The sequence below is a fragment of the Arachis ipaensis genome, chromosome B3 (assembly GCF_059453495.1).
Source record: "Arachis ipaensis isolate K30076 ecotype BB chromosome B3, ASM5945349v1, whole genome shotgun sequence".
Taxonomy (NCBI): domain Eukaryota; kingdom Viridiplantae; phylum Streptophyta; class Magnoliopsida; order Fabales; family Fabaceae; genus Arachis; species Arachis ipaensis.
Genome location: NC_142438.1, coordinates 17,715,801 through 17,727,773, shown reverse-complemented (window position 1 = coordinate 17,727,773; position 11,973 = coordinate 17,715,801). Strand labels below are relative to the sequence as shown.

Here is an 11,973-nt window from a genome sequence, read left to right as displayed (position 1 = left end):
TTTTTTGTGTTGGGTATTAAGTTTTGGGTATACATATGTGGTAATGTGTATTAGGTGTGTATATATGTAAATTGGAGCTTGATTGTGAACATTGGAGTCTTGGTGGAGTTTTGGGTGTCATTGCTTTGGATTCTTGGGGTTGAATTTTGAACATTTTGGTGGTGCCCTTGGGTTATATGAGGAAATCGGCTAAAGTATGGTTTAAGTTTCTCGTATTTAATATGTAATGTCTTGTGAAAACTTAGGCTAGATGACCATAGGATAGGTTAGAATGCATGATTGTGCTTAGTGCTTAGTAAAATTTATGAAGGATGTTGAATGAGTATGAGAATGGGTTGATGGTTATTGCTTGTGGTTGATGATGTTGTAGTGAGAATTTATGAACATGAATTATTATTGTTGTTTCATTAATGTATAATGTTATTTTGGATAGGATTGTTAGGTTGGAGTAGTTGAAATGATGTGTTGTATGCTATGGAAAGAATGAAGATGTGAAGAAGGTAATTTGGATTGTTTTAATATTGTGTAGAACCTTGTAATTGTTGGGTAAAAATTTTGTTTTGGTGAAAATAGAGGTTTGAGATTTTTGTGAAAATTTGATCTTTGGCCAAATTTCAGCGAGCCATAACTTAGCTTCCGGACTCCCAAATTGTTTCAAATTTATTTCATATAAAAATTGGGTCCGTAAAGTTTACGCCGTTCGAAGAACGGATGAAAAATGATTTAAAACAAAAGAGTTATGCGCGTCAAAAATGATTTAACTTCCTTGCATGCGTACGCATACCCTTCATACGCGAAGGGTCGTTTCTGTTTGGCATGTATGCGTACGCGGACATGTGAATGCATACGCATACTGCCAAATAGGGACCTATGCGTATGCGAGCATAGGGCATACGCAAACGTGCGACTCTGTCCAGTGTACATGCATACGCAGGCAGGTGTATGCGTACGCATACCATAACATGCGTACGCATACCCCTGTTTTCAGCAAACAAATGTTTTGTGTTTTAAACCTAATGTTGACCCTCTAAACCTCTATTTTCATTCTTTTAACCCTAGTTCTTAGTAGTATGCCTAGTAATGAGATGAAGCTAGGAATAGATGGTAACTTAGAGATGAAGAAAGTTTGAGAGGTGATGATCTAGGTATGAGAAAGTAGGGTATATATATACTACTTAAATTATGAAACTAGATAAAGAAAGGAATAAGTGTTACATCTGAGTACTCTTTCTTGAAAGTGCGACCGCAGGAGATGGTGGAAGGTGAGGATCCCCTTCCTTATTCCTCCTAGTATTGTAAAATTGGCCCCAGCGAGATAGTGGGAGGTTAGGATCCCTCCTTTATTCCTCCTGGGCATATGAGAACGTACCTCCTGGGTAGATGCAAGGGTTATGATTTCGCCCCACTTGCTCCAGGTTGGTTAGTATAGAGGCTCCCCGGGTAGACGCAAGGGTCGTGGTTTCGCCCCACTTGCTCCGGGTTATGGTAAGTTATGTATAAAAAGTGCAATTATATGATGTATAAGTGATGATATGGCCATAATGAATGATTATGAAATGCTTATGAATGAATATGAAATGATTATCTGAGATAAGAGTTTTCTTGGGTAAAGTACCGTGGCTTGCCACCATATATTCCAGGTTGAGACTCGATACTCTGCTGACCCTACGACATAAGAGGTGACCGGACACTTATAAATTCCTGGGAAGGTTAACCCCCCTCCCCATTGAGCAATTATAATTAAACGAGAAAAAGCTATGCATAGACTCTTGGGGATGCGCATCGGGGGACAGTCCAGGGTTTAGCAGCCGGACTGTCGGGTTGGCTTGATAACCGATAGATGAGACTCATCAGCTGTAGGACAGGCATGCATCATATGCATACTGTTTTTTTTTTTTGGTGACTATATGCATACTGTTTGAATTGCTTGCTTGTGCATTAATTGGGATTACCTAAGTGATTATAATATGCTATTTGTTATATTTGCTATCTGTATTATTTGTATTCTACCTGTGTTTACCATTGTCTGCTTGTTTGTCTTTGTAATTTCACCAGAGATGGAAGAACGGAGGAAAGGCAGAGAGAATTAGGGTTCTAGTTAAGTTTTAGTTAGATTTAAGGAATTGGTTAAGTTTAGAAAGCATTAGAGAACCACCCTGATTCATGGTTTCTGTTTTAGTCCTTTAAGTTTTATAATCTGAGTGCCAGAGTTCTAGGATTACCTCTGGCATTTCCAAGACCTTATATCTTATGTACGTGGCACTTTTACCATACTGAGAACTCCCGATTCTCATCCCATACGATATTTGTGTTTTTCAGATGCAGGTCGAGAGGCAACTCGCTAGGCATCTGGAGTTCTGCAGCGAAGTGGATTTTCGGGGGTTTATTTTGGTTTATAGTTTATATATGATTACTAGCAGAAGACCCGTGCAACGTACGGGTTGAAATTTTTTGTTCCTTCTTTTTGATTTGTTTTTTCAGTGTTCTTGGATTGTCATTTTTTACGCTAATAAAAAATACTTTTGTTATTTAATTCTTAACTAATTGTAACAAATTTATTTACTCTATCACCACTTAATACATAAGTATTTTTTCTAACTCTTCATTGTTTGCATAAGTATCATTGCTTTTCAAAACATTAATTTTGATTAGCACATCTTAGAATTGGCTATAGAAATCCTGTCTCACAGAACATTGTATCTTGTTCAACTTCATAAATTATGCAACAATAAATACAACTTAAAAATATAAACAACATAATTAAGAAGATTAACATAAATAAGAACCAAAACCAATATACTTAAAGAAAATTTCATACACATACGCAAGTCGCTAATTTATTGACCTAAGATCTCAAATGCAAGTAATTCTCATAACACAACCAACTCCATCAATTCCAGTAACTCCATCGCAAACACCGCAAACAACACTTTGAAATCAGTGTACTCGGATACCAATATAAAAAGAAAAAAAGAATAGTTAATTTATATATACAGGAAAGCTATCTGAAAAAATTCTAATAAATTACAAATGATAAAATATAGTTGATATAAGACCAAAGAAAAAGGACAAAATATTAATACTACCAATAATAATAATAATAATAATAATAATAATATAACTTAATGATTTTCATAAACATGTTCAAATGAAATTTTTTTTCAAAAGACTAATATTTATAAAAATGACGATATTTTTGTCAAATTATTAACAATTTACATGTTTCCTTAGAAAACAAACATTAATGCTTGACAATGACATTTATTTTTTCTTTTGGGGTATTATTAACTCTAAGTAGCAAAACAATAGATAGCTAGAAACTATACTTCTTGTGCATGAAGTAGCTGTGTTAACAAATGAGGCTACTTTAAAATATGAATTGTGAAATGATGGCTTCTATCAATCAATAGGTTACTTTACTAACCATGGTTGGTTAGTAAATTAGCTAAATTTTTCTTTAAAAAAATATCACCTTGATGGACTAAGTTTTAAATTCCAAAATATTATTTTAAATATATTAAACTTAGCTTCTTCAATATTATTTTAAATATATTAAATTTAGCTATTTTGTTTATAATAATAGTATTTTGTGTAAAGAAATTGAAAATAATTTTGTAGTGAATTTCAATTCTGAATTAACAAAGGCTATAATTTTATTTTAGTTATTTCAATCTAAAATTTCTAGTATTATAATATCAGATAAATATTGAATTATTCAAATATTAATAGTGTTAACATCTAAATGTATGTAGTTTGTAAATTTATTCTTGTGCTATATTTGAATTCAGCCATTGCTTCTTATCTGTATTTTTTAGCATGTCTATTGGTTAGAAAGATCCCTATTTTTTTAAGTTTTTATCTTTTTTATTTTTTGTTCATCATACTTTGCTTCGTAGATATATTGACAAACAAAAATAATTTTAAGTAATTAAAAATAAATACCCATAAAAAAATAGTTGATATTTAACCCAACTCAACAAAAAACAATTCTTAACAATTTCATTATTTTAGTAGTTTTTATATAACTTTTTAGGTAGTTGTTTTGAATAAATTCTTCAAAATTAAATAAAAGATATATTAGCATGAGATTCACGAAATAACTGTACTCATTAATAAGTTATAATGTACCAAAAGTTTTCTTAATTTTTTAATCTCATTAATTATAATTATTGTTTATGTAACCATTTTTTATATGTCATATTTTATCAAACTTGGCTTGGGTTGAAGTAATTTTTGTCATTGGCTAACTATAAATTTTTCAGTTTAGATTTTTTTACCATTTTATTCATTTATCATAGGAACTGAAATTTTAAAAGAAAATAAATAAATAAATAAGTAAATATGATAAGCAAATTTTAAAAAATTAATAGAAGAATACTCATAATTCACAATATTAGATAACTATAAAAAAAGAGACTACACAAAGATAATAACAAAAAAAAATCTTTAATCCTATATAAAAGAGATAGTTTTTTAATAATAATGTTTATTTAACTTATTTTGTGCAACTGTAATAAACTAAACTATGTAAAGAGACAGTTTTTAAATTTACATATAGAGTCAATATGAAAAAATAAAATAACACAAGAAAGAAGAAAGAAAAATAAATGATATCCTAATTAAATATTTGAAAAAGAATTTGAATGATATGACAAGAGTTAGAAATTGAAGGCGTGACGGTGAATAGTTGGAAATTCACGCGGAGTAGGTTATATTAGGTTATAAGGGTTAATTTAAAAAATTTTACAAAATTTTAGGGTTGGAATAATTTTGTCAATAAAAAATTATTTTTTAATGTCTAAAATTAGTTTTATTTTTTGATATTTAAATGTGTAAGTATTCTTAATATTTATATATATAAATGATAATTTATTTATTCTAATAATAATAATAATTTGTGGATATGAGATTTAATCTTAACTCTCATCTAAGTGACGTACCAGAACCTGTGTTGATCATGCGGATTTAAAATTAAATTTTAAATAAATTAAACTATGTAATAAACTATTAGGCCCAAGAAAATAAAAAAAACACATATGTAAATTAAAAAATACTTTTTGGCCTATCTAAACTAAACACACATGCTAAACTAATGGCATTGAATTTTTCTTTAGAGTCCAGGAGAATGAAAGAGTGAAACTCCTCTGTCTTTACTCTTTAGTGAGCAAGGCAAACCAAACATTAGAAAGCAAGGAGTTTCAGCAGAAGTACAAAAGAAGAATCTAGACCAGCATCATCTATCCAAGATCCTTCCAAAAAACAAAGTAAAGTTTGCACCATCCATATGAAATGTTCCTATCTCTCTAACTTCTAACTGTCTCTCTTAACACAAAAAGAAACCCAAAAAAATTTCTTTTTTTTAATTAATTTTCTATACTCAAACAATATTTTGTACTAAGAGAAAAAATCGTTGGTCTACTCTTCAGTGCTGAGAACGCAGTTAGCAACATCATAAAATTCAATGGCGGCACATACAGACAGGAATGATGCCAACAGGTAAAAATCTGAATCCTTATCAGAGAAGGGTCAAATCAGGTGAATGAACCTTGGGTGGTACATGTATCGTAATCAAATTTTGTGTTGCAAGATCGTAATCTAGGGAGTTTAGCATCTTTAATTTGATTCTTGTTGGGTCGCTGTCTAATATTTAGGATTATTATTGGCGTATATTATCTTTTTATCTGTTCTTTGCTCCCTTAATTAATTTATATAGTGGTTGTTGTTGTAGTATTTAAAAAAAGAAAAACTATTAAGTGTCCTTGTAGTATTTTGCCTCTTAAGTTTTGCCCTATTGATTCTTTTTTTTTTTTTACTTTTTGAGAAATTTTAATTAGAATGAAAAGATCAATAATATAAGGCATCCAGATCTTATTAAAATGATTTTAAGTAATTGAAAATATATACCAATCAAAAGAATAGTTGATTTTAAGATGACTATTTACTTACGTCGGCAGAAGTCCATTTCTTATGCTACAAATAATCGAAGTATGACTAACTTATGATGGTGTTTTTATATACTTTCAGGAGGTTTCTGGCAACCCAACAGCACTGGATCCAAGGAAAAGAAGCAACTCTGAAGTTTCAACTATATGACGGGCAGGTAACTAAATATATATAATATTATGTCATCTATCGTAAATAGCATGTGAGTTGCATCATTTAAGTTGAACTGTAACATGTAATATAGGGAGACAGAGCTCTACCACCATGTTTTGAAGCAATTTATGGGCATGAATTAGGGTCGTCATACTACACAATTGATGAGTGGGATAATTGCTTAGTGTTGGATATAGAGACTAAAGATAAATAGAAGGCTATAACTAAGGGTTCATTCGAGCTGATTAGGAATTTTTATTTTATCCGGAGAGGGAATACTATACAGTTTACCTATGCAGATTTTGGGATATTTTTCATTTCACTTTTCAATAAAATGAACCAACCAATTAAAACTTTTCCTGATAAAAACTTTTATGTAGGGGACCGATTGGACTAAAACACACCGAACAATGTCAATAGAGCATTTCATCTAGATTACAGCAGCAACAATGAGTCTTCCTCACCTGATGTTATGATATTGTTCGGGTCTAAACCATCCGAACTTCAAGACTCATCAGATAAGGATGAAGTTTCAACAATGGAGGGTAATAACCCTAACAATCCAATAATTATGTCTGATGAAACCAATTCAATCATTGAGTTGAGCGAAGACATTTCTGAAAGAGAAGAAATAGCTTACCTTAGGTAATGTGACACTTAATTTATGTATTTATCCATAAATTCTATTTCTAGATAACATTGAGATAAATTTTGGGATGGAGACTAACAATTTAAACTATCATCAAGCAGGTACAATCCAGAGGTTTCCTATAGAAAGAGATTGACAAGTACTGACGTGACCGGAAGTAGATTGGTAAGTTCATTGTAAATAATTCATATCAATTTTATGCAAAGACATCAAATTTTGATTATCCATTTACAATACATAACCTTAATAATTTCTCCCAAAACACTAACAATGCTTCATTTTTTGCAGTACCTGGGTGCTAATTTTGCTGCACATCTCACTCCATTTGGACATGGTTCAATTTGGCAAATCGCTGGTCCATCATCTAGTGGAGACAACAATGTCTTTTTTTTCCATTTACTCAAAAGTCAAGGAAGAAATACAGAGTGGAGATTCGGAGTGGATTGGGCCAAATATTGTCAAACTTATAACTTGAAGGAAAATGACACCATTATCCTGAAGATAGACTCCTTGCAAAACCGCCGAATAGATCTGACAATTCAAAGATCTTAAAGCTTGTGGGTGATTGGGATCCTAAAATTTACATTCACCATATTTTGAATTCATGAAGTGTATTGTTAATATTATAGTGTTTTCAATGTCTATGTTATTATGAAGTGACAAAGTTTGTATGTATAAGCTTCATCCAAAATTTGCTAGTCTTTCTGAGTATAGAGAACTTCATGGATTGAATGGTCTAGCGCATGCTGCTGCTGCTGATCTTTACATTATAACATGATGCAAAATTTGTTTACCTATTTACAATTTACATATTCAACATATATTGAAAAAATGGATCCAGCAGTAATTGGGTAAAATATAGTGAATACACCATTCATTATATTCAAAAAAATAGTGTTTTCGTATACAGTGACAATGAAAATAGAATTATTATTATAAAATATATAGTTAAACTTACTCTATAGTAAATCAACTAATCAAAATTTTGTGCCATTAATGTCAAAATTGTGTATTCAGAGAACTGGGTATTTAAGTCTCAAATTGACATGAGAGAGAGCCAATAAGATCCAAATATTTTTGAAATTACTTTATCTAATAAAAAAAACAATCAGTCAAAGAAAATCATGACTGACTTTGTGGTTTACATATATCCTTGTCATCATTTTAACAAAGAATGAACCTTTTTAATACATAAGCTACATTAGCCATTATAGGCAAAATGCACCTAAGAAATCCACCAAACAAAAGAAATGGCCAAAAGATCACTTCCAACCTGTTCAATATAGATATATCAAGAAAGTACAAATCAATTCAACAACACATGAATATTCAGTCATCTAAATACCATAAAGCATTCACTTGGCAAAACCACATAAGTTAAGGAATAAACTAAATTGTAGAAGGAGAGATTTTTATATCATTAAAGAGCTACTGCATTTTATTGAATTTCAAAGAAATAAGTACAAACATAAAGGGCTAAATAGCTAATTTACCTAGTGGCTAACGATATTGTGTCCACACCCTAGCACTTAATCTATTACATGAGAAACAATCCAAGCAACTTATACAAAACATGACAACACACATTCTCATCCACAACAATCCAATGCATCAAATGCTATTACATGGACACAACCAAAATACCTAATGCCCTAGATTAGTCCTAATCAGTAGCTCTACTTAACTGCCATGAGCAGCCACCTCAATTAACCCCATGTCCAAAGGAGCCATCATTTCCAGAGCCACGAGACTCATCAGCTTCATCAAACTGTAGCCTCAAGGATCTTCTCAACCTCTTCAACGAAGGCTTCACATCTTTCTCAGCATCAACAGCCTCGATTAACGCCAACCACATACTCCTAGTGTAAACAATTGCATGAAAATATAAACCTAATTAGAGGGATAATTAATGAGTTCTAGTCAAAGGAACTTGTTCATAAAATTAAGCTCCCTGTCAAAAAAAAATTTTGGCAATACTACTCACCTCTTCACTTTCATCAACTTCATCAAATGAATTTTCAGAACTATCCACTTCATTTAACTTATCCACCACATCATCAGCAGACTTTCTCTTGAGTAGAGGACACTATTAAATGACACAACATATTAGGTTCAATTTAAACACAACTCAAAAAAGGGAGAAAAGTAATACAGAAAAAATAATAGAAGAAACTGCAAGCATGGAACCTTAACATCTTCATCAGCTCCCAAGTCAACAACACTTGATTTTGGTTGGGTACATTTAGGCGAACCAGCAAAGAGCTCAGAGCAGCTGGAAGGAGTCAATCCCAAATTCGGTGATTCGGTAATCTTAGAGGGTTCCCCAAATGATCCCTCTCCTTTTGGTACAAACCCAGCCTTGGATAATACAAACCACATCCGATATAAGACATGAATAAAGGTGGAACAACCAAAAAATAAAAAATTTAAGAAAGAATTTATTAAAATGAAACAATAGGTGCGAATTCCATTGTATACCTTTTCAGAACTCAAATATGAACCAGAGAGCTCAAACATTCCAAGTATTGCAGCATCATCACAAACACGCCTCACTGGATAAGTCCTTTTGAATTTCTCCATCCCAACAGGCCTACTAAGAACCTTGAACAGCATAGTTTTTCCAACAATTTCTTGGAATATAGGAGGAGACTGTGTGCCAAACACAACCTACGAACAATATAAAACAGACATAACAGAAAAAATGAATCGGTAAAAACCGAAGGATAAGAAAACTCTTTAACAATAAAATCAGCGCATAAAAAGAATATAGCATTCGAGTGACTTACATCAACATCCTTAAGATGTTGTTCAAACAGCTGGGCACAAGTCTTATTCAGTAGGTAACTTGCCTCACAATCAAAGAGGACAAAAATAGAAACACCAGATCCTTAACCAACACCTTCACTCTAAACCTGGATTTTTTTAAGATGCACATAAATACTGGCCTAAGGTTAACAACTACGCAGAAATAATTCACTATTTAACAAAGCACAAAGGAAGCATTGTAAAATATTTATACCTAGGAGTCACATTTGTAATATGGATGTTGCAAAATTGACAAAAGTAAATCCCAGATTCTGCCTGAACACCTCTGCCACACACACAAGCAGAATACCACCAAGGACCATCCTCAACTATTTCAGCTATCTTCGCTAGTACAACAAAAGTTCCAGCCTAAAAATATAAGACCAGGTCTATAAATGTTAAGACATTATAACCAAAGATAGTTGTAATACAAACTAAAACTGAAAAACTAAAATAAATACTAACAGCATAGTATTTTCAAGTAGAAAGGAGGACAAAAGTATTAACATCGTTCCAAAACAAAGCAGTATTTACTAAGGAATAGAAAAAAAAATTAACACAAATTATCAAGAGTAAACATAATAAAAAAAATTAAACTAGTTCCAACCTGGTTGTTATCATCAAGCGACTTCACAGTACACCTAGGTGTGAGTTTCATAAAATCTTCTTCTATTCCGATATTTTTTCCAGATCCAACAATGCCAATGGGTTGGGATGCACTAACTCCATGTGGAATAGAACTGTTAACAAATACAGCAACAACTTAAATAAGTAAACAATGACAGCAACAACAACAAAAAACACAACAGAAACTACATGTACAAAAATACCTTTTCCTAAAAGCTGCCACCTCTGGGATGTCAAGATTAAATCCAAGCTTTGATGCAAACATAACATTCTAAAGTCCAACTCTACCTAATATATATATATAATATATATATATATATATTCATTGGTTACAGGAATATAGTGGTAAAACCAAGTGAACTTGGATAACTGACACACCTGAAATGAAAATTTACATGATACAAACCTCTAAAAACCTTAACTTTGGCAAGCTGTAAAATCACAACTGGTTGTTCAGCATACCCAGAAGACAGAAATCGATTAAGTTCGTCAACATATTCACCAAATAAGGCACACCGAATCCTGTGACTGAAAACAACCAACAAAATCACCTACACTATTAGAAACTTGACCATACAAACACACCGAAAACAAAAAAGAATCTCAATAAGAGGAAGAGGTAGAAATTAAAGAACGCTAACTCATTTTCAGCAAGTTCCATCACAGCCATCTTCATCTTCTTTCCATCTTTATCATATTCTTTCTCTTCCGACACAGAGACCAACAGACCCACCACATCTCAAATAAATATTAAAAAAACTATTAGGAAATAATGACAACAAAGCAACATTCTACAAATCACAAAAAAACAAGACTGCAATCATTCCAGACAAAAAATAAGTATGAGCAAATAGCACAACATACCAACTAAGAAATCGGAATCCTCTTTGGTTTCCAAAAGTTCAGTGAATGGAGAGATTGTAAGAGCAGATTTTGGAATAAAATCGCAGATAGCATCCCTAACAGTGGTCCTGAACTGGAAAATCAACTTAAACTGATGCCTAGTGGCCCTATAAGATCCTTGGTTTGGCACAACAGAGAAGAGCTTCATTACATATACTTGACCCTCGGAGAGAAGTTGTTTGAACTTGTAAATCATAGTCTTCCGAACAGTAGCTTGTATCTTGCACCCCTACCAATCAACATAAATTATACTAAAAATCTGATAAATGACAAATCAAATACAGAGAAAAACAAATTTAAATGAAACAAAATTTCAGACCTCGATATAAAAAAGGCAAGGAGAAACACATCTAAATACAAAAAACAAAGAGTCAAAAAATTTTAATAGATTTAGACCACTATAACTCACAGATTCATCAACCAAAATCATCTCCATGGAATTTGGGAGAAGCTGACCAGTGAAAGTTGGAACAGTCCAAAGCCTAATCACCCTAACTTTGAGGTTCCATGCTTCCTTCTCAAGATTAATCTTATTAACCATATCCATGGCAGTTGTCATATTAAAATGCAATTAAAGGGATGAAAGAGGGAACAGATTTCAGTAAATTAAACAGCAACTAAGAAACACATACAATAGCAACATGAATATGAGAAAAATCGGCCATGATCAATGGGTTCTGCCTTTATTTATAAACACAAATTAATTGAGTAATTTGAATTTCGAAATCCATAGAACCCTTATTTTGGGAGGGAAAAAAAAGAAGCAAGATAGACATTTGAAAGATATTGGTGTTGATTGACATTAGATATCAATCGAAAGATATTTGCGGGTCCTACTAAATAATCCTATATATAGGACCTAAGCAAACAACAATTGATACACAAATAAGGTG

The 11,973-nt window shown here is 32.1% G+C and overlaps 1 protein-coding gene across 1 annotated transcript; it reads right to left on the bottom strand.

Annotated features, from left to right (window-relative positions):
* Window positions 1-8,447: 8,447 nt before the first annotated feature.
* On the bottom strand, window positions 8,448-11,299 carry LOC107632704 (uncharacterized). Its single transcript, XM_021117534.2, has 10 exons — window positions 11,042-11,299; window positions 10,819-10,915; window positions 10,556-10,705; window positions 10,158-10,290; window positions 9,765-9,919; window positions 9,532-9,589; window positions 9,224-9,412; window positions 8,933-9,103; window positions 8,730-8,831; window positions 8,448-8,579 (listed from the first exon to the last, which is right to left on the bottom strand). Exons 1-10 carry the CDS (start codon window positions 11,274-11,276, stop codon window positions 8,448-8,450), a joined length of 1,422 nt encoding a protein of 473 aa, XP_020973193.2. The 5' UTR covers window positions 11,277-11,299.
* Window positions 11,300-11,973: the final 674 nt, after the last annotated feature.